At 40.7% G+C, this 24,077-nt stretch overlaps 1 protein-coding gene across 1 annotated transcript in view; it reads left to right on the forward strand.

Annotated features, from left to right (window-relative positions):
• Positions 1-23,057, forward strand: part of ACAP3 (ArfGAP with coiled-coil, ankyrin repeat and PH domains 3) — an 81,652-nt gene extending 58,595 nt beyond the window's left edge. Inside the window, exons 11-24 of the mRNA XM_075839626.1 lie at positions 2,587-2,699; positions 3,075-3,126; positions 5,727-5,827; positions 6,625-6,736; positions 6,993-7,201; positions 9,768-9,837; positions 9,925-10,019; positions 10,934-11,142; positions 12,495-12,593; positions 15,211-15,303; positions 15,842-16,062; positions 16,734-16,843; positions 17,225-17,335; positions 17,430-23,057. Of these exons, the coding sequence (XP_075695741.1) occupies positions 2,587-2,699; positions 3,075-3,126; positions 5,727-5,827; positions 6,625-6,736; positions 6,993-7,201; positions 9,768-9,837; positions 9,925-10,019; positions 10,934-11,142; positions 12,495-12,593; positions 15,211-15,303; positions 15,842-16,062; positions 16,734-16,843; positions 17,225-17,335; positions 17,430-17,577 (1,743 nt within the window). The 3' untranslated portion in view covers positions 17,578-23,057. The remainder of the gene's footprint in view (positions 1-2,586; positions 2,700-3,074; positions 3,127-5,726; positions 5,828-6,624; positions 6,737-6,992; positions 7,202-9,767; positions 9,838-9,924; positions 10,020-10,933; positions 11,143-12,494; positions 12,594-15,210; positions 15,304-15,841; positions 16,063-16,733; positions 16,844-17,224; positions 17,336-17,429) is intronic.
• The last annotated feature ends 1,020 nt before the right edge of the window (positions 23,058-24,077 follow it).

Consider the following 24,077-nt stretch of genomic DNA (forward strand, 5'->3'; position numbering starts at 1 on the left):
AGCCATTTTGGTAGCTGTACTAGAAAAAAGGCACAGAGAGAATATGGCGAATAGTTTGCTTTTACCCGTAAAATTAGCTACACTTTCTGTCGACTATGTATAGAAATTCTGAAACTGAAGGAGGCTGGTAAATGTAATTTGTATCACATTCTATTATTTATAGTAAGTCCTTTTACATTTTGACATTTGGTTCCATTACCGTCACCCCCTTATATCTGACAGGTCACAGTGTGAAAAATAGAGGGGCCTGAAGTGAATACTAAGGGCTCATGCACACATTGGTTATTTCATTCTATTTGCTATCCGATTTTTTTTTTTAATGTATAGCACACTGACCCATTCTTTTCTATTGGGCCATGCACACATTCTTTTTGTGGATTTGTGTGTCCAATCCGCAAAGCTCAGTGCAGGTCCTATTCCTGTCATTTTTTGTGGATGAGTCTCGCCCATTCTAGTATTGGGGTCTGTTAAAAAAAAAACAAAACTCAGAAGTCTGTTTTTTTGCGGCCACATAAAAAGGCAAGGATGTGTGCATGAGCCCTTAATGGTTCCAATAATAGTGGCTGTAGAAGTTACAGGTCATGCTGCTTGCTGCGGCTGTGTTCTGGCGAACCATGGTTGGGTAACGCTTCCTTACACTGTATGCCTATACATCTGCTATGTTAAAAAAAAAATAATTACAAATTTTGTTTTTCGGCATCTCGTTATGTAGTTGATTATGTTTTTCAATATGGTTGGAAAAAAGTTTGCCAGCCCGATGTTTTCCAAAAGGAATTTTAGCGTAAATTTGGCCTCTGGATCTCTATGGGCTTGTTATACATGAGCCAAACTTAGATCCCAAATGTGATGTGAACAGGGCCATAGAAACATGGGACTGATCAACATTGTACAATGGAGTATTGGCTAGTAAAGTTTTCTCACTAATACAACGTATTAAGATAACTAAAAACCACAGTTGCCCATAGCAACCAGTCAGATTCCACCTCTCATTTTTCAAAAGCCTTTTGGAAAATAAAAGCAGCAACCTGATTGGTTGCTCTCTGCATTTCTAATTATGCAGCAATACAAGAGAAAATGATGTATGACTGCGTAGGGGGTTTTGTCATTCAGGAGTCTGGGAAAGATGGGGACCCGGGAAGTTCTTATGGAAGTTCTTCCTGGCCTTCAATGACAACACTACATTATATATAGTCACTATCTATTCCTGTTATAATAACATTAAAGGGGTATTCCCAACTTAAACATTTATAGCATATCCACAGAATACGTAATGTCCGATAGATGCGGGTCCCTGGGCTCGGCTGTTTAAATAAAATATAAACAATAATAAATGGAGATAGCCATGGCCACCTCTCCATTCATTTCCCGCATCGATGCCACTGCTGGCGGCCACCTCACCAGACGGGATGGCATTTATGGCATATCCTATGTATTTTCGGCATATGCATTGTCCTGACATATGCGTAAAGAGTGTTTACGTTTAATTTTTTATTACTGTATAGAATAATGTCGTTGACAGAAGCTTCCATGAAAGAAATATATATATATATATAGAGAGAGAGACATAGAACGCAGTAACGGCACATATATAATTTTTTTTTTTACAATAGGACCCTATGGGCAAAGTATGCCTATAAAGTGGCATTCGTTGGAAGAATATACTTCTAACGTATACCTCCGATGGAAGGCTTATTCTTTTATGAATCTGTGCATCAATCAATGACAATAACTCTAGACACTTGTATGACAACTAGTGCAGCAAAAGAGTGATAGAGCAAGCCACAGCAGCCAATCGGATCACTTTTTAATTCACTTTGTTGGTTGCTATGGGCAGCACTGACTCATTAGAGGATATTTATCAAAACTAGAACATCCAATCAGATTGCAGCTCTCATTTTCAGAGACCTTTTAAGGCCTAAATAAAACTGGAGCCTGATTGGTTGCTATGGGCAACTGCTCTACTTTGTCCCTTACACCAGTTTTGAGATATCTCCCCCTTTTTGTCTAAATGTGGGGGAAATCATTTTCTAGCTGAAATATGAGAATTTAGCTTATTTTAGTAGGAATCCCAACCTAGGGAATATTTGTCACATATTTTAAAGTTCAGTGTTATTTGGAGTTATCCCTAGTTACTATTACAGTTCATTGCCTGCATCCTCATGAAAATGGTTTACAAAATGGCGGCCTCCCTGATCTATCAGGTGATCTTTAAAACGTAAACAATACTGTATGTTTGGAATAATTGCGAATGCCATTTATGGTATTTACTCATAGTGACTGGTTACCCATGGGGGGATTCTGTATTATTTTTATCATGCACGCATTTAAAGGGAACTCAACCAAAACAGGAAATTATTTGGGCAAAGTTTGATTAACACCTCACCCCAACATGGATTTCACCAATCTAAAATGAACAACGTCTACTGGATCCAGGAACCTTTGGCGATCATTCCTGAAATCTACCCAAAACTCCACCTAAAGCTCAATTTTCCACTTTGGGTAGAGTTCTCCTTTAAATCTTATCTGACCATTGAGTTTAAAATACTCTATAGAGAGAATACTTCATCATTTGTTTATTTTTGGCAGGATTTCTCCTACGATGACTCCAAAGCAGAGTTTAATGTGGATGCCCCCAATGGGGTTGTAATGGAGGGCTACCTCTTCAAAAGGGCGAGCAATGCATTCAAGACGTGGAATCGGTGAGTGAAAAATAGTAATATGAGCAGTATCCGTTTTTCATGATATTAAGGTGAGGACACACTTAGTGGTATCTGGGCCCTCCACAAATACTCAGGGTTTTCGGCTACAGGCGGACGCCACTACGCGTGTCCTCACTCTTTGTAGGATTTTTTTTGTTCGCCCTCCAGTCACAGCTTTCAGACAAGTAATATGATCTAATCGGTTACAGGCCGTTTCATACGAAATCATTAGTAATAAGCCAATATGGTTCTTTCTTTTAGCAATGTACTCGGGAAACATTTGACCAGCCTTATGTTGTATTTGCTACAAATTGTTAAAAAAAAAATTATCAGGTACTTACAAGCAATATTAACCCTTTTATATTTACTTTATAGGAGGTGGTTTTCCATCCAAAATAGCCAACTTGTTTACCAAAAGAAGCTTAAGGTAAGGAAATTTCCATTCAAATTGTTTTCTTTGTTTCATTTTTTCCAGGAACAGCGCCTTTCTTTTCCATGGGATGTTTCAGGTATTACAGCTCAGCCCTTTTAACTTGAGTAGCCAGCGGACACGAATACCATTCACAGCTAGCGGACATGAGTGACGCTGTTTCTGGGGGAATAATGCGTACACTTTTTTTTTTTACTTTTTTTTACCCATGCTGGACAAATCCTTTTAATTTAAAAAAATAAAATGATGTTCGACATTACTTCAGTTTTTAGCGCTCCACCTATAAAGTCATTCTGCAATGACGCCATTGTAAGTATGTGACAGTGTTATAACTTCAGTGGGGGGACAAGTCAAACATTTGGCAACGGAGCTCAGCTGTTTCAAGCTAAGCCACTTGTTTTTATATCCTATAGCTTGTCAAATTCGGGATTTTATAAAATGTTCATGATTGTACATGCGTGCCATCAGTCCTCCATGACCTGCACATTGGCACCTCTGCTGAAAACCAAGACCCATTTGATCACGTGAGCTCTTCCTGAGGACTATTCACTGTCATTTCCAAGCCAAGGATGGGATTAGTTCGTGGCTTGATTTATGATACCATAATATGACTAGTATCTGAATCGCTCACCTTTATGAGTGGCAGCAATCACGATCTTAGGTGAGACCGTGCCCAGGGAAATCAAATTACCTACATCTGCTCTCCCCAGCCAGTCAACAGTAAATAGGGGCTACTGTAGTCATCAGCACATGCCGATAGTTCCATTGTGAGTACAGGTCCTTCTCAATGAATTAGAATATCATCAAAAAGTTAATTGATTTCAGTAATTCAATTCAAAAAGTGACACTCATATATTATATAGATTCATTACACACAGAGTGATCTATTTCCAGCATTTTTTTCTTTTAATGTTGGTGATTATGGTAACCGTTAATGAAAACCTAAGATTTAGTGTCTCAGAAAATTAGAATATTATGTAAGCCCAATTTCAAAAATAATTTTTAAAACCGAAATGTTGTCCTACTGAAAAGTATGTCCAGCATATTCCCTCAATACTTGGTCGGGGCTCCTTTTGCATGAATTACTGCATCAATGCGGCGTGGCATGGAGGTGATCAGCCTGTGGCACTGCTGAGGTGTTATCAACGCGGCGTGGCATGGAGGTGATCAGCCTGTGGCACTACTGAGGTGTGATCAATGCAGCGTGGCATGGAGGCGATCAGCCTGTGGCACTGCTGAGGTGTTATGGAAGCCCAGGTTGCTTTGATATCGGCCTTCAGCTCGTCTGTATTGTTAGGTCCGGTGTCTCTCATCTTCCTCTTGACAATACCCTATAGATTCTCTGTGGGGTTTATGTCAGGCGAGTTTGCTGGCCAATCAAGCGCAGTGATACTCTGGTTATTACACCAGGTATTGGTACTTTTGGCAGGGTGGGCAGGTGCCAAGTCCTGTTGGAAAATGAAATCGGCATCTCCATAAAGCTTGTCAGCAGAGGGAAGCATGAAGTGCTGGGAAATGTCCTGGTAGACCTTAGACGTGATATAACACAGTGGACCAACACCAGCAGATGACGTGGCCCCCAAACAATCGCTGACTGTGAAAACTTCACACTGGACCGCGAGACACTTGGATTGACGCCTCTCCACTCTTCCTCCAGACTCTGGGACCTGGATTTCCAAATGAAATGCAAAATTTAGTTTCATCTAAAAACAGGACATTGGACACTGAGCAGCAGACCCGTCCTTTTTCTCCTTAGCCCAGGTGAGACGCTTCTGACGTTGTCACTGGGTCATGAGTGGCTTTACACAAGGAATGACCGTTTTCTCCCATGTCCTGGTTACGTCTGTGTGCGGTGGCTCTTGAAGCCCTGACTCCAGCCGCAGTCCACTCCTTGTGAATTTCCCCCAGATTCTTGAATGGCCTTTTCTTCACAATCCTTTCAAGGCTGCGGTTATCCCTGTTGCTTGTGCACCTTTTTCTACCACACTTTTTCCTTTCTCTCAACTCTCCATTAATCTGCTTGGATACAGCACTCTGTGAACAGCTTCTTTAGCAATGTCCTTTTTGTGGCTTACCTGCCTTGTGGAGGGTGTCAATGACTGTCTTCTGGACAACTGTCAAGTCGTCAGCCTTCCCCATGATTGTGTAGCTACTGAACCGGACTCTTGGACCATTTAAAGACTTAGGAAAGTGTGACACCATGTGTCTACGATCTTCCACCTTTACCCAATATTCTAATTTTCTGAGAGACTGCATTTTGTGTTTTCATTTAACTGTTCGCCATAATCATCAACACTAAAAGAAAAAAAATGCTGCAAATAGATCACACTGTGTGTAATGAATCTATATAATATAGGAGTTTCACTTTTTCAATTGAATTCCTGAAATAAATTAACTTTTTGATATTCTAATTTATTGAGAATGACCTGTTAATTGGGGAAATGAATGGACTGTCCATGTAATGTAGTCATGACGGGATGACAGATCCTCCACCGAGAGAGGACACTCTTTCTAGCCGCACTCCATTCTGGTCAATAGATCAGGATCCTGATGTAGTACGTGTAGCTAAAAGTCTAATATTTTCTGTGTTTTGACAGGATGGTCTGACGGTGGTGGTGGAGGACCTGAGACTGTGCACAGTGAAGCCCTGTGAAGATATAGAAAGAAGGTTTTGTTTTGAAGTTGTTTCACCCTCTAAGTAAGTTGAACATGTATATTAGGCCTCCTTCACATCTGCGCTGGAGACTCCATAGGGGCCTCCGTTGCAGATCCATCTAAATATCGCAGCATGCTGTGCTATTGTTTCCAGTAAAACCACGGACGCCCCAACGGAATCCCGACAGAACCCATTAAAGTCAGACAATAGTTTGAATATTGCAGTGCAGGCATTTACAGGAACGAAGGAATCCGTGATTTATACAAGGTCATGATCCCAGACGTGGTTATGATTCATCCAATGCACTTCGTCCAGACCCCTGCGCACATATTAAAGGGACCTTCTGGCTTCTGTGCACGTTAAAATGTCTGTAATGAATCCTTCAGGATGCGTCTGCCTAATCTCAGACTTTTCAAACTTTACAGCTCAATTGCCATTTAGCCTTTTGGAAACTCATTTACACCATCTGGAGGGACCAGTGCGCTAAGGTCTAATGTTATCACTCACCATCAAATTTTTAGTAGCTGGAAAACCCCTTTTTACCAAAGTTTTAATGCTGCATGTAATTCTGATTTGGAAATAATATAGCACCACCTAGTGGTAGTGTTGTGAATGGTCACTAGTGTTTCTTTTCATACATATCTAGTCAGTCATCCTGAACACTTTAAATCAAATATATAAAGTGGACACATTTATTAAAAGTCCTCCTCGGTAAAGCATGCGACACAGTCATGTGTTTGTCCATGGTATTTAAACAGACTGTAAGCTCTTTTGCTCACATGTACAATATTTTTTTCCAAATTTATGATGTTAACCATTAGAATGTGCAACATTTCCAGGAGCTGCATGCTACAAGCTGACTCTGAGAAGCTCCGACAAGGCTGGACCCAAGCTGTGCAAGCGAGCATTGCCTCTGCATATCGGGAAATCCCAGATAACTACTATATAGAGGTCTGTACCCCTTCCTGGTGGGTGTATTATTGACCATTAAGTGCATGATGAAAAAAGATTATATGCCAACGAGATGCAATTTATATTAACATATTTGTTTACATACTAGTTCAGACACAGCTGAGATTTATTATGTGAGCATTTTTTTAGACACGCTTGACTTAGATGCTGTGTACACTCCTGTCCGGGGAGAATTATTTTTTTTTTCTTGGTGAAGAATGGATATTTGACATAATTTGTATTTTTTTTTTTTCAGAGGCTCGATAGGACAGCATCCCCTTCCACTAGTAGCATCGATTCTGCCAGTGACTTGAGAGAGCGTAGCATCAAAGGAGAAAGCATCTTGCAGAGGGTGCAGAGCATTGTTGGCAATGACCAGTGCTGTGATTGTGGACAGACAGACCCCCGGTGGGCCAGCATCAATTTAGGAATCACTCTTTGCATTGAATGCTCAGGAATTCACAGGTATGTCATTTTGACTCTGAATTACAAATGTCAAGTTTTTCCCCATCATTTTGCACTCAATACCCCATAATGACAAAGTGAAAACTGAATGTTAGTAATCTTTGCTAATATATTGATGGGAGAAGAAAAACTCTTGAAGTGAGCGTGAAGACGGGATTCCCTTTTAAAATCCAACATAAATCATCGCAGAGAACATCTACAGGAACGGGTAGGAGGGTTATTATATATAACCCCAAAACAAAACTACTGTTCTAAATTGTGATAAAGATGTATGGGAACGCTGCCAATAACCGAGACTATACAAACGCCACTCGTTTTTTCATGCAGCTGCTTGTGGCAATATAGTTCACCTTATAGCAAAGAGAGTCATCATAAAGATACATTTTCACACTGATAACCCTTATATATATATATATATATAATCTCTTCCATACACAGAAGAGATAAAAACCAATACATTCATGAATCTTTGTTCAAACATGCATGTATTTTATGTATTTCTAATTCTTTGTACTTAAAGAAAAAAATTATATATGCGGAGTACCTATTAGTGGAAACTTATCCCTATATTGAGGAAATATCGCCACTCAGATTATTTTTAATATATTGAAAAATAAAAAATAAAATGTTGCATTGACATAAGTATTCAGACCCCTTACTCAGTACTTAGGTGAAGCACCTTTGGCAGTGATAACAGCCTCCAGTCTTCTTGGATATGATGCCACAAGTTTTGCACACCTGGATTTAGGGTTTTCTGCCATTCTTCCCTGCAGGTCCTCTCAAGCTCTGTCAGGTTGGATGGTGACCGCCGGTGGACGGCCATTTTCAGATCTCCCCAGAGATGTTCGACTGGGTTCAAGTCAGGGCTACAGCTGGGCCACTCAAGGACGTTGAGTTGTCCCCAAGACCACTCCTGTGTTGTCTTGGCTGTGTGTTTAGGGTCATTGTCTTGTTGGAAGGTGAACATTTGGCCCAGTCTGAGGTCCAGAGCACTCGGGATCAGGTTTTCATTAAGAATATCTCTGTACTTTGCTCCATTCATCTTTTCCTCAACCCTGACAAGTCTCTCTGTCACAGCCGCTTAAAAACACCCCCACAGAATGATGCTGCCACCACCATGCTTCACTGTAGGGATAATATTGGGCAGGTGATGAGCAGTACCTGGTTTCTTCCAGTGATGACGCTTAGAATTGAGGTAAAAAAGTTCAATCTTGGTTTCTCCAGACGGGCTTTTATGTGTGTTTTACTGAGGAGATGTTTCTTTCTGATCACTCTGTCATAAAGCCCAGATTAGTGGAGTTCTGCAGTGATGATTGACCTTCTGGAAATTTCTCCCGTCTCCACACAGGATCTTTGGAGCTCAGCCAGAGTGACCATTTAGTTCTTGGTCCCGTCTCTTACCAAGGCACTTCTTCCCTGATTACTTAGTTTGGTGAGGCGGCCAGCTGTAGGAAGAGTCCTGGTTGTTCCAAACTTCTTCCATTTAAGAATTATGGAGGTCACTATGCTCCTGGGAACTTTCAGTGCAGCAGAATTTTTTTTTTGTACCCTTCTCCAGATCTGTACCTCCACACAATCCTGTCTCTGAGCTCTACAGGCAGCTTTCCTCCTCATGGCTTCGTTTTTGCTCTGATATGCATTGTCAGCTGTGAGACCTTATATAGACAGGGGTGTGTCTTTCCAAATCACGTCCAATCAAATTAATTTACCACAGGTGGACTCCAAACAAGATGTAGAAACAATTCAAATATGATTTATAGAAATGGGAGGCCCCCAGAGCTAAATTTCAAGTGCCATAGCAAAGGGTCTGAATACTTATGTCCATGCAAAATTTTGCGTTTTTTCATTTTTAATAAATTTGTTTTCACTTTGTCATCATGGTGTATTGAGTGCAGAATGATGGAGAAAAACTTGAAATTATTTTTATTTTAGCACAAGGCCTCAACATAACAAAATGGGAAAAAAGTGAAAGGGTCTGAAGACTTTCCGAATGCACTGCAGTTTAAAGGAATCTGTCCAGCACAGGCATTTATGACATCCATAGGATATGCCATAAACATTTGATAGGTGGGAGTCCCACCTGCGTGACCCTCACCAATCATTAATAGTCTATGGATTGTACAGAAACTGTTGAGCAAGTGTGCTTGGCTAATTCTGTAATTCCTATACACTATAATGAGGAGAATCGCTCATATGCAAGTATCTATACCGACTTTTTGCTACCACCGCCACACGGACTCTATAATGCAAAATTTGGGTAAAAGGAACCCTTGAGACATCCTATAGATATGCCTTAAATGTTTATGGTCAGCATACCCCTTTAAGTCCATAAAACACTCACAGAATAAACTGATCTGATGACCGCACCAGTGTCGCCTCTTCTCATCTCTCGTTTGGACATAGGATGAGAGGAGAAAGCAAGCAGTAGACCAGTCCTCAGCAGCCGCCGTCCCTCTTACTGCGTGTGACCAGTGCATATAGGGATCTACAAAGGCTACAATATTCTCTGTACAGAAGATTTTTCTTATAGAACAAAACCACTTAGCCATCCCCTTATGTCTTGTAGGAGTCTCGGTGTGCACTGTTCTAAAGTACGTTCTCTTACATTGGACTCCTGGGAGCCAGAGCTGCTTAAGGTAATGTACCATTGTACAGTACATTGTCTGTCTAGGAAATTGGCAAGTTCATCTAGAAGGGTTAACACAATGTTTCTCCCTCACTAGTTGATGTGTGAGCTGGGAAATAGCACAATAAACCAGATCTACGAGGCAAAGTGTGAACAGCTCGGTTTGAAAAAACCAACACCTGGATGTTCACGGTATGTATAACAGGGATGAACGACTAAATATGTGTCTGAATGTTCATTATGTCTAAAGTCTGTAGCCCTCCAGGTGGCGCTCACTGTTTGGCTGAGATACTCAGCAATGTCATTTGCGCCATCACGTAGCCTTTACACACACTACCTGTACGTTTTACATCGACTCTGACATTATATTGCATGACAACGTTTCTCACGTTATCTTTTAAAAAGAGATTCCACGTGTTTCTGCCAGGAACGCTCCAGATGAACGGACTGCATGTAGTTACCAAACCCTATAGATTGGAAGTGGCCAACCTTGTTTAGCTTGAGTGAAATTTTAATAACAGGAGATTTTGGACCATGTTACTGCAAAAACAATAGAAACTAAATGACTCTCTCATGCGTCTGTATGTTTGGCCTACATGAACGAGTCTCTGCAGCCGTTTCTCCGGAGCCACGTACACGGGGCTTGAGGCCACATGTGGGTCACAAGCCACTGTTCGGGGGGGGGGGGGGATATTCCATCAATCAATGCAACGTCTGATACCTGTTAATATCTCCACCACACACCCAGCCTGGATGTGTTCTTGTTAGAAGTTAATTTCAGGTTTCAATGCTCTGGACCTATCACACTGTACCCTTTTTGTTTTTCTGTAATTCTGTGAATAGTTTTCTAGGTATTTCTTACAAGATGGTGTTCAATGCAATGATTCCTCATAGTTATAGTAGAATATTACGCTAACATTTTGTTTTAAGATGTCTTCCTGTAGGTTCTCTATCCTTAAAAGTTAGTCTTGCGTACTTTAATTGAACTGTTTGATAATCCAGAATAGCCAATTATCCAGCACCTGTGTATATGATCCCATTGATGCAGGATTAGGGGACTGTTGCTGTACATTCTTTTCAATGACTAAAACAACCCAATTTTTTAGACAGGACAAAGAGGCCTGGATAAAAGCAAAGTATGTGGGAAAGAAGTTCTTGAAGAGGCTGGGAAGTGCACACGTAGAAAATGAGCGGAAGTCTCAGAGGTGGAGTGTGAAAAAATGTCAGCGAAACAACAGCTCCATCAAAGCTCCTTCTGCACGGAGGAAATACAGGCATGACGGTGGAAACACCTCTCCAGCCATGCTCTCCTCAGGTATGCCTATCACAAGACAATAAATCACATCAGCATTTATTCACTTAACATAAAAGCGATATAAAAAGCTAAATCAAAACCACACACCGTGATTATGACAAGCTCCCGGGAACAGCCAAACATTTACATTGGATCATATCATTGAGGGTCTGGTAGCTGGTGTCGAAATCAAACAGGTCCTAGCAGTGATTTAATGGAGATATCAGCATGAAGGCACAGACAACCCTCAATCGATCTCAGAGAGCGTAACTCCTCAAAGGGTTGTCCAGGATTAGAAAAAAGGGTCTGCTTTTCTATGGACTGTCTGGTATGGCAGCTTAGTCCCATTCACTTGAAATTGGATGAGGCAATACGAGTGACGCTGTTACTAGAAATCAAACAGACCCTGGTTTTCTAATCCTGGACAATCCCTTTAACTATAATTGATCAACTCTTCGTTAAATCTGTGTTCTCCCTCACTGATATAATTGTCTTGTCAAGCATATCTGACATAGAAAAGGCTAAGGCTGAGTTCACACCTGCGTAATTTTTGGTTTTTCCAGTTTTTCTGTTCCGAGCAGAAAACTGGACACAATGGCACCCAATGGAACCTATTAACTTTAACGGGTTCCTTTGAATTTCCATCATGGTGACTGACGTTTTACTGAAAAAAATTAGCGCAGCATGTTGCACTTTTTTTACAAAAATTTTTGAATGGATCTGCGAAGGAGGCTCCTTAAAAAGCCTTTAACGCAGATGTGATCTTAGCCTTAGGGTACCCACACACATATAACAGATTTGTTACAGATTTTTCCACAGCAAGATTTTGCTCAAGATTTCACCCTTTCTGCGTCGATGAGGGTGAAATCCGCTGTGAACATCCACAACAAAATGAGCAGGCGGAGCACTCCCCTCATAAATATAGCAGACTCATAATTCTGAAGCTGGTGTATTCTTTCAATGCTCCTTTTAGTCAAACGGCACAAAAATTTTGTGGTGCCATTTTGGCTGCGAGGAGAATAAACCCGTATGTGTAATATGCTGCCCTTCTATAGGGCAGCATATTAAGCTGACAGATCTGCTTTAATGGGGTTGTTATGGCTGCTTACCTTAGGAATCTAGTAGTGTGTGATATTGCAGCGAAGCCCCATTCACTTCAACAGAGCTGAGCTGCAATATCGGACACAACCTAAGGACAGGTGTGGCGCTGTTTCTGGTAGAAAGCAGCCATGTTTTCTAATCCTGGACAACCCCTTTAAAGGAAATTTTTGACTTTTACGAACAATAGCCAATGTGGCCCACATGTCGTCTTAACCTCTGCGACATTGACGCTGTACATTCAGCCTCTTACTTGTTTGATCCTATCTTTACAGCTGCAAAATTGGAGAGAAAATTTCGTAGGGACTCCCTGTTTTGCCCAGATGAATTAGATTCCCTCTTCTCTTACTTTGACACAGGCTCGGGGCCACGTAGTAAGTATTAACTGTTATACTTCACCATATGCTAAATTCATCTCCATTTAATGACAATATGTGAACTGAGCAAAATCTCTCCTGAATGTTACGTATGGAATATTACAGAATAGCACATGTTTGTATACAATAAGACACGTGGGGTTTAATTCTAATATGGAGAGTTCTGTGTTGCTCATCCATCTTGTAGCAAAGGAGAGATTTTTCCACCACGCATATTACAAATTTTCTCATACCATCATTTACGGAAAAGAATAACTGTTTGATAGCGCCATTCGATTGCTATAGATGCCATCTCCGCAATGCTCCAACACCTGCACTACATAGGTTCATACGGTGTGGGAAAAAAACAGATGCTCGCTTACATTTTCTGACTTTCCCTTGTCCATACGCATCTGGTGGCTATAGGCAATACCGAAGATTTCATACATGACCCCCTATATGTAGCATGCAGTTTGTTCTGTTTTTTTTGTGTTTTTTTAGCCACATTTAACTAAACCTAATGGCCTGTATTTACACAAAGAAAAATGCTGAAGGAGCCAGCGTATATTTCTCATGTATTATTCTTCCATATGTTTTCTTTATCCCAGTATATTATCATGTTATATAGAATATAGAATCTGCTTTTGGTTTTTTTTCTACTGTTAGTACTTCTCAAATCCAAATATTTCACCCCATTAGTGATTGCATGAGTAGTTTCATCATCATGCTAGTAAATGACTGAGACACTAGATTGTGTTACTAAATTGATTATGCCCTCACCTTCCTCTTAGGTGCCAACCAGCTTCCAGCGCAGCACCCCCTGCCAGCTGCACCATGGACTGGCAGTGGCGCTGAGCCCGGTGGGAGCGCTATGCCGTTCCTCCCGGATGGAGGTAAGGTCGGCGGCAAGAGAAAGACATTTACCTATACAACAGATTATATATAGTAGTGGTTTTACAGTTCAGAAAAAAGATGGTCCGTTGTAGACAAATGTAATCTGGTCAGCGATTTTGCACTGACCATTTTAATACCCTTGTGTAGCGTTGTCTTACAGTAGCCTTCATAACTAGATATAGTACAAGTTCTTCTCACTAGAACTTCTCAAGCCTAGTCAACAAACATGGAAACCTGTAATTTTTTATATCTATATTTGGTATTTTTATTGGAGCAATGTTTATTTTGTACCTATAGCAACTGAATGGCTTGAACAAAAGTGATCGTGCAAATTGTTCTATGTGGGGTAGTTTTATTCTCCATATGGTCACAGACCGTGGCACACATGGGGGCCCAATAGCAAAGATCGAAATTAGTCCCCAGTATGGTGCCAGGTTGTCACACCTATGTCTTAAGTGCCTAGTGTTTTTGTCCCTTAACGCCCTTTTAACAACCCTTGGCCCAATCTTTCAACCCCATACATGTTCTGTAATGGTCAACAGATTCCACGAATTTAGAGACACTAATGTGTAGTTTGCAGGGTGGTGGGTGGATTATTCTAAAAAAAAGGATCGCGCGTGTTGTATTTTAGCTACCCGAGCCTTTGTTACACTGGAAGATAAGTGCCACTAAAGGTGTCTTAAAGAGGCTCTGTCACCAGATTATAAATGCCCTATCTACTACATAATCTGATCGGCGCTGGAATGTAGATAACAGCAGTGGTTTTTATTTTGAAAAACGATCATTTTTTATCAAGTTGTGAGCAATTTTAGCTTTATGCTAATTAGTTTCTTAATAGACAACTGGGCATGTTTTTACTTTTTACCAACTGGGCGTTGTACAGAGAAGTGTATGAAGCTGACCAATCAGTGACCAGTCAGCGTCATACACTTCTCATTGTTCCAGCCCAGCTTCTTTCACTGCACAATCACACTGTAACAATGGGCTGGAACAATAAGAAGTGTATAATGCTGATTAGTCACTGATTGGTCAGCGTCATACACTCCTCTGTACAACGCCCAGTTGGTAAAAAGTAAAAACACGCCCAGTTGTCTATTAAGAAACTAATTAGCATAAATCTAAAATTGCTCATAACTTGCTCAAAAATGATCGTTTTTCAAAATAAAAACCACTGCTGTTCTCTACATTACAGCGCCAATCAGATTATGTAGGAGATAGTCAAGTTATAATCTGGTGACAGAGCCTCTTTAAAGCTGCTTATCCTCTCTATTCTATGATAATAAACCTGCAATCATGCAGATGCAAGCGTGTATGTTTATGGGAGGGAGTTGGCGATTATAGCTACAGCTAGCTTTAGTACATGGCATAGACTTCGTTCACATCTGTGTTGGGGGTCCCGTTCTGACGTTCCGTCTGAGCTTTTCGTCAGAACGGGACCCTGAACAGACACAAACTGACACAAATGGAAACCAGAGGTTTCCGTTTCCATCACCATTGATTTAGATGGTAACAGATCCGGTGCCTATGGCTTCAGTTTGTGTCTGTTGTGCACCGGATCCGTAGTTTTGCGGGAAGCAAAAGCGTAGTTGATTACGGTCTACGGGGCTCCTAAACGCTACAGTATTTTATCTATTACCTCATGCAGTTAGTGCACGATAATAGTTTTTTTTCTTATATATGTATCTCGTGTTCTCTGCTTTATTTTAACATGTTTTCCGTATTCTTTCTGTTGGCCCCGCAGGTCTGAGCAGCGACAGCGGTCTGGGGGGCAGCACGGATGGAAGCAATGATGTCCTAGTGTTTGGCTCAGTAGTAGACAGTGTCACAGAGGAAGGTGAGCACATGTTTAACTTTATAGAAAAATAAAAAAAATGTACTAATTTTCAAATTAAGTGCCTCATTGGCTTAGTAAGATGCAGCGGCATCGTGGTCAAATTGTGTCACTCCCACCAGCCTAAGGCCTTATTCACACGAACATCTGATTCACGTCCATGTGCTGTTCGTTTAAATAACTGGCAGCGCACTGACCAATGCAATTCAATGGGGCAATTTACTGTTCCATGTCCTATTCTGGTCTGTTTTTGTAAATCGAACTTGGCCATTGAAGTCTATAAGTGTGTCGTGTGCTGTCCGTTTTTGACACATCAGTTGCTAAAGTAAGGCAGAGAAAAGTAAAACCAGTGCTCGCAGAGGAGAAATACGGACAAGAAAAACGGATGACATACGGAAACCACAACACAGTCAGTCCTATGCATGAAAAACTTCCCTTTTTTTGGGATTCATATCGGACACGCTTAGGGGAATAAGGCTTTAAAGAGAAATGTGTTATCGTGTAAAATTAATTTCCTTTCTCTTTCCTCCTGTGGATTTAGAATGTGAGGTCTCAGAAGAGTCTAGTGGAGAAGCAGAGACCGAACAGGAGCCGTCAGACCCAGAGGACCTGCGAGAGCTTCACCCTGGATTGTTGATGTACAAAGCATCTCGTGCGAGGAACCTGCCTATCATGGCTGAAGCACTCGCCAATGGGGCTAATGTCAATTGGGTGAATGATGAGGATGAGAGCAAGACGCCTGTAATTCAGGCTGTAATAGGGGTATGAAATTACAACTTGAATTATTTATTTTAATATATACATATATTTAGCTAGACAACCTCTTTCCTTATGTCCTACTATTTAATAGAAGGGGGTCTCGTGAGCAGACCCCCTCCCTATTAGCCAGAGCACAGACTGCCATAAAGAGCGGCTCCTTCTCTGGACAACACTGGTCATCCATGCATTACATGGACAGCCTATTGATCCTGCTCTGCTGTAGGAGAAATAAACGTTCGCTGGATCCTTCCATTGACAATGGTTGCTGATTATAGATGGCGTCTCCGAACTGCCGGATTCCTCTATGATCAGATTATTGTCAGGGGAACGATTCAGTGAACAGGGATTGTCTTAAACTGAAAATCCCTTTATACCCAAAAGGAAGACAACACAACCGTTTCATGTTCCTGCAATGTAATGCGGCTAATAGGGCAATCCAATACTTTTCAAAAAGAGGTCCTGCAGCAGCTGATGTGTGTGTTTATAAGGAATAATGTACCCAATACTATAAATTATCAAGAATATTGTCACATTGGATAGCTTCTAATATTCTCATAATTACAGTATGGGGTAGGTTATCCCATATGTTTTTGTAAATTTTAGTGTTCAGGAAATGATATTTCATGTTTAGTGTTTATCCTGACCTACACTTATTCCTTTTGCCTTCTTTATAGGGCTCACTGATAGCTTGTGAGTTCCTGCTGCAGAATGGGGCAGATGTAAACCAGACTGATATGAGAGGACGAGCACCTATACATCATGCAACGTATCTAGGGCACACTGGGTGAGTATAGGGACCATGGATGCCATATGGGTTATGTGCGTTATATCTTTTTTTATTTTTTTATTTTGTCGTTAGAAAATACTTTTTGCCTGTGTGTTTACATTTTTAGAAAATGTTAGATCTTTGAATATCAGGCGCATTTAATAACATGCTGCTAATAGCAAAGCCCTCTAGTTCCTCGGAGGTGGTCCTTATAATACTGACCACTCACAAGAGGTGCTATTTCTTTTACTACTTTTGTATTGCAATATCTTCAGTTCACTAGACACCTGTTCTGTATTCTATATGGTTGGCAAGAGTCATCAGCCATAAAAATTAATTTGCTGTTCTATCGGTGCTTCGCTTTATATTAACTGTTTTTAAAAGTATCTCGCTTTTCAGTCAGGTGTGTTTGTTTTTGAAACGGGGGGCCAATCAGCACGCAGTGGATGACGATGGACAAGATCCGCTCAGTATTTCCGTGCAGGCAGCTAATGCAGATATTGTCACTTTGTGAGTATTCTCCCGTCATGATTTTGGAATCTATTTTTATTTTTGTACATCGCCTGTACTAAGAGTTCACCACCTCTCGTTTCTTCTGCCACAGGTTACGTCTTGCCCGGATGAACGAAGAGATGAGAGAAGCAGAGGGGCCATTCGGACAACCAGGTCAATATCCCAGCAACAGTCCAACAGAACAGCAGTACAGGAAGTGCATCCAGGAATTCATCTGCCTTAATATAGATGAGTGTTAGTCAGACAAAGTCCCTCAAGGGGGCGCAGCTGATCCCTACTTTTTTGAACTTTTTCCACTAGCTGCTCTTGGCAACCTTTTCTTTGGAAACCTGCATGGGGATTGTCTTCTGGCATCAGGGGAGGGAAGAATCACTTGTGGACCAGGGGCACAACTAAACCAAAATGTTTCTTTTTTTGGAAGGGTTTGGACCCATAATAATACTATTTTCAAATTTTTTTTTGTCCTTATCACTGCCAAGAGCAAAAGGAAAGCTGATGTGTTCATACTTTATGTACTGTTTAGCACTTTTACAAACTGTGATTCTTTTAGACTTTTACGTTTATCAAGATCAGAACAGACACTGAGATGACGGAGTCAATGGGAGAACCTGCGGCTCTTCTGCCTCTTTAGTGCCTGACTATTTATTTATTTAGGGATAGAGGTAAGGGACCCAGTTGAGGTAGTGAAAGGTACTTATACATTCAGGGACCTTGTTTGCGTCAGCGGTCTAGGTTAGTAGGGTTCTTGCCTTGATGCATTTTAAAGGGGGTCTGCTCTGTCATGAACAACTTCTGCTTTAGTGACTGAAGGGTGGGTTGTGGATGTCAAATTTGGGGAGTGGTGGGGTTCAGAGCAACTTGCTGTAACGCTGCGTGGGGTATCCTTAAAAGACCCACATTTCAAGCACTTTTCCTATTTTGAGGTTGTCTATTTTCGGGTGCTTATATTTAGTGTGCTAACTACACATGAACTTACGGCTTCCCCTATCCTTGCCTAGGTGTGCTGTGCTTTGTCTTAACTTCTTCACTGCCAGAGAGTAAATAGGAAGGAGAGAGATACTGGTGACATTTGCATCAATTTTAGTAGAGTCTGTTGAAAAATATGCCCGTGAGTTTGGACATTCCTGCTCTGGACAGATTAAATGTAGATGCCCTAGGTTTTCTTTTGGTCTTTTAGAGCACAAAATATTATATCATGAATGGGTGTTTGTCTATTATTGTGTCTTACCGGATGCCTGGCTGTCTCCTGCCATGATTCAGTCAGCGTCTAATATCCCATTTAGATGGATGTAGCTTTTTCTCTGCATGTTTGCATTGCATTTACCTTTTGGGTTACTGATGTTCTATTTTCCTCTTGCAATTGCTCTCTGTCTGTCACTTACCATACGACATTCCCTTTCACCTTCAGCACCTGTAATTTTCTACGTGTCACTTTGTCTTACCCTTAATTGTGTGCCTCTCTTTCTTGTCATATCTGGTTCTCAGTGAAGAGTAACACGTTGCCCTACACCAGCAGTGAAGAGGTTAAATGTAGTGCCCTCCATGTGGGATAAAGTGCACTAAATGAATTTATCAAGTACTATATTTCTTTTTGTGCCCAGCCTTGCGACCTACCGGGGACTCGACCCACACACTGGACTGGCCCAGTTCTTAAGCGGTAGAATTGTTTAGTTCTAAGATCGTTCCTTGGTTTCGAGTTGAGGATTAATTAACATAGGCTTCCCAAGTGTATCCCTATGTCACCTCCAGTGCTATGCAATTCCATTGTATGAAAAGATCAGGACATCAGGGACATAGAGAGGACTGTTAAATATTTGGGTATTAATCTTCACCTGATCTTGTCTTTTAATTCGACTATTCATATCTGCTTAGATCATCCGCAGAACCCCCTCCGCCATCTAGTGACTATTAGCCGTCTGACCTCTCAAGGGTTTATTAAAGCCCTGGAAAAATATATGCACCTTAGGTCCACCCTACTTATACGCTGTCATTTTTAGGGTGCTAGACCTTCTCTAACACCCTCTCAGAAAAGCACAGAAATCAAATAAAATAATCCATCCAGTATGATTGCTAATTTAATTTTATTGCTCATTAGAAAACATGCAATAAATTCCTGATCATTCAATCACCAAATAATGAAATAAGTGGGAATGGCAGCCATATTACCATTTGTCTCCAAAGGCCTATAACATATAATGAGGAGTTCCAGATTGTTGAAATAACCACTGTAAAAAATTAATCAAGTTGATAGTATTTGTTAGGGGACAACTGTTCTGTTACATCTTGAGTTAATGAACTGAGGAGTCATGACGTTACTTGGCCTGTACGCCAACACCAGAAAGCACTGCCAGACTGGAGCCCGTCGGCTTCAACTACTAACTATGAACCAGCAAGAATCACTCTATGTAAAGTAAAAAATAATAGGTGCTAACTTTATTGGAGGTCCAAATATATGGCCATGTAATTCTTCGGACCCTCCTCAGGATTGCGTCTAGGAGTTTACAGTCTACCCTTTACTAAATACCTTTGCAGGTCGGAAGTAGTGAGCTTCAAACTGACTAAAAGTGAAGCACCACCTTTGCTTAACACTGGCTATATATATATATATATATATATATATATATATATATATATATATATATATATATATATATATATATATATATATATATGTAGTCAGCAGGTCAAATCTAGCGTTTGTTTTGTAACTACATTACCCTTTTTGCTGTCAAGAAGCAAATCTTATTATTTTTTTGTTCCCAATTTAGTACTTTGAGTGCACATGGGTGTAGTGTTTTGACGGGGCCGTGGGTCTCATATAAGCATATTAAACGTATCAGTGTGATTGGTGCAACTTTGTAATTACTTTTTACAAAAAATTATTTTAACTTTTTGAGATACAGCTGCTCTGTATCCTGTATACAGAGCAGCTGTTTCTAGCACGAAGTCCTGAATCAGTCAAGTCAGCGGGACTGACGGGTTTAGTGACAGCGGGTCCTGCCTATCTCTGACCCACAGGATCCAGCTGTTATTGATCACATCTAAGTTATGAACTTAGATGTGATGGATAAACGCTCGATCCTACGTGTCAGACAGGCAGCACCCGCTGTCACTAAGCCCGTCAGTCCCGCTGACCTGACGCATACAGGTTTCAGCCCATGATACAGCTGCTCTGTATACAGGTTACAAAGCAGCTGTATCTCAAAAGTAAAAATAATTTTTAATAAAGTAATTACAAAGTTGCACCAATCACACTGATGCACTGTTCTCAAAGGTGTACATGGCCTTTAATGTACATATGAATATGTAAAAATTACATCTGTATTCATGAGTGATCTGTATTCATGCAGTGCCTATTACGGTGCTTGTGACTCAATCAGATCCGCAGCCTCTTCAGAACACCATTGTGCTTTTAAAGTACTAAATAGAGAGACACGGAGCCCACAATTCATTGACAGCTGGTGGCAAACTTGTTGACGGTTTCCTGTTCGCAAAGGGAATTTTTCTTTTTATCATATACTGAAAAGAATAAGAACAAAGAGGACAAAAAAGTGAAAGCAACAAAATGGGTAATGAGATTTATCGTGCAAGATTTTGCATTATTTGACAATATGGCCAGTGTTAATAAATGGTTGAGCATCATTTTGAACCCACAATGCAGCTTGCCATGACACACGTAGCCCCCCGCATTGAAGGGGTTGATATTTTCCGGTAAACGCTGTACATTTTATGTAAAGAACAAAAAAACAACTATATACTTGTGCACTTTTCCCTCCTTCCAGTATTGGAAATCATATATACAATTTTGTAAGTGATCTTTTTTTTTTTTTGCTACTTAATTTATTATGGTATATGCCAAATAGGGCAGTATAATATCCACTGATGAATGGTCAATGTCAAGTCATATACTGCTGCCTGAGGTCCGAGCTGCTTTATTTTGTAGGATATACAGTATATATGATAAACCCCTATTAAGTTCTAATTGGTTGTTTTTTAAGACTTTTTAGAATTTTTGGGATCAGACTCTTGAGTCCTTAGTCAGGTGGAACTCATTAGACTTCTATAATGCTTTGCTGGTTTCCTGGCCTAAGGGAGAACACTACAAGCTCTATGTCACATGTACATGTTTATACTTCTTGTGTTGTCTTTATGTCATATGGATGGATGTTACATTTCGAATCAATTTTTTTAAGTTAAGTTTCTACAGCATTTATTTAGAAAATTATTTGCTATGTCAGAAATGTATCTTCGCTTTTTTTGAAAATTTCCATAAGGATCTAGATGTTTTATTGCAATTTTGTGACTTTATTTTATTTTGTTCTTAGAAAATACTTTTCGCCTGTGTTTTTACATTTTTAGAAAAAATTTGATATCTTTGAATATCAGGCGCATTTAATAACATGCTGCAAATAGCAAACCCCTCTAGTTCCTCGGAGGCGGTCCTTATAATACTGACCAATCACAAGAGGTGCTGTTTCTTTTACTACAGTTCACTAGACACCTGTTCTGTATTATATATGGTTGGCAAGAGTCAATAATGCACAGACATCCTGAACCCACTTAAGCCAATCACATGCTGACTTTTACTAATCATGTGGAAATGAACATCTGATTGGTTGCATTGAATATATGCTATTTGCATGTTATTAAATAAGCTTGTTGATAAGTAAAATGTGAATTGTGTGTGTATATGTGTGTATATATATATATATATATATATATATATATATAAAATTAGATCTATATTGTGTCTGAAGGTTGTAACAGTTATTTTTAATTAGTTATTAAAAATAAGTGACTATAGTTGAAAATGCAACGTATCAAAGACCTCAGTTCCTGTTTATATCTGATAGATGTAGATATTACTACTCTACCATTCACCTACATATAGTAATAGCAGTCACTCTGTGGGTTGAGCCAGTATTCTGTCTATTAAAGCTAAACGCCACTAAGGCTCTGTTCATACGGCAGAATTCTGCCACAAAATTCTGCCTCTCATTGAAAAAGAAGTGTCCTGCTCGATCTTCGGGCAGATTCCGCCAAGAACCTCCCATTGAAGTGAGAGGAGGAATAAGTCCACGGCGGGACCCGCCATGCAAAATCCGTCATGTGAACAGGGCCTAAGAAAGTAATAATTCAGGTGTGAGCGCTGTTAAAGCGGATCGGTCACCTCCTATTAGCCAAAACGGCTCAAAAAATATTGTGCCATTTGGCTAATAGGAGCGATTTAAAGAATACAGTGGACTCCTAGTTATGATTCTGATGTTTTCATGAGAAGAACGACCCTCCGCACCTCCCCGCCCCTCTAGAGGGGGATTGATACACAGCAGCCTGCCGTCAATCACTTCACAGCATTGACAGAGTGGGAACTCTACCTACAGAACCCTGCTAACCCGCAGAGTGCCACAGATTATATTCACACTAGATATGCCATCAATCACTGTGAGGAGGGCGGGGGAGCCCTTTAATTTCAATATCCTTAGTGCTTACATATCATTCTCACAGGGGTCCAGGAAGCTAAGACATTAGAAGATGTTTGTTGGGGGTCTTCACACTGTACAGCTGCTTTTTGACTTGTTAAAAAACAGACATTTGACGCTTGTGTGAACCCAGCCTTACACATGTCTGCTGATGGACTTGCTGTGCAAGCACAAGAAGTGTCAGTTTCCATAGCCATGTAGCGCTATTAGGCTGGGTTCACACGAGCATGTTCGGTCCGTAAAGGACGGAACGTATTTCGGCCGCAAGTCCCGGACCGAACACACTGTAGGGAGCCGGGCTCCTAGCATCATACTTATGTATGACGCTAGGAGTCCCTGCCTCGCTGCGGGACAACAGTCCCGTACTGTAATCATGTTTTCAGTACAGGACAGTAGTTCCACGGAGAGGCAGGGACTCCTAGCGTCGTACATAAGTATGATGCTAGGCGCCCGGCTCCCTGCAGTGTGTTCGGTCCGGGACTTGCGGCCGAATTACGTTCCGACCTTTACGGACGTAACATGCTTGTGTGAACCCAGCCTAATTGGAACAATTCAACATCTTATCATGTTTTTAGGTCCAATATACTGTGCTGATTAATTTCTTAATATATCTGAGTGGTCTGAGCTACGTTTTTCCTGATACAGAGCTCCAGATATCTGGCATAAACGAAGATGTAAAACTTAACATTATGACTGCCAGCAGTCGCCACTAGAGGGAGCATGGGAGCTTACTGTGTACTGTTTGTACATTGAAGTCAGTAAGAAAGCCGTATGCAGTAGGCTCCTAAACTCCCTCTAGTGGTAGCTCCTCAACTATATTTTGGAACTCTGTATCAGAAAAATATGAGCTCCGACAGCTACAAAGATATATTAAGAAATTAATCCGCACAGAATGTTGGACCTATTTAGATTTAAAAATGATATTTAATGGTGTACATTCACTTTTAAAGTGAGTATTTCATTCAATAACATTGCATTAGGGGTCTTTGTATACTGTACATTAAAGTGGCTCTAAGCTGGAGCTGCATTTTAGGCCCAACCTTGTAATAAAATACCACAGTGTGACATAGGAAAAAAAGAGGGACGTTTAAACTGAAAGGGAAACTAGCAAATGTCTTAGGGCTTTTCCACACTTAGCGGAATTGCTGCGTATTTTCCGTCTGGAATTGCGGGCTGAAAATACGCAGCAGAATACAGTAGCAGCAAAGTGGGTAAAATTTAACAAGTCTCATCCAGACGCTGCGTAAAATTTTCAACCA

Source organism: Rhinoderma darwinii, chromosome 10, assembly GCF_050947455.1.
Source record: "Rhinoderma darwinii isolate aRhiDar2 chromosome 10, aRhiDar2.hap1, whole genome shotgun sequence".
NCBI lineage: Eukaryota > Metazoa > Chordata > Amphibia > Anura > Rhinodermatidae > Rhinoderma > Rhinoderma darwinii.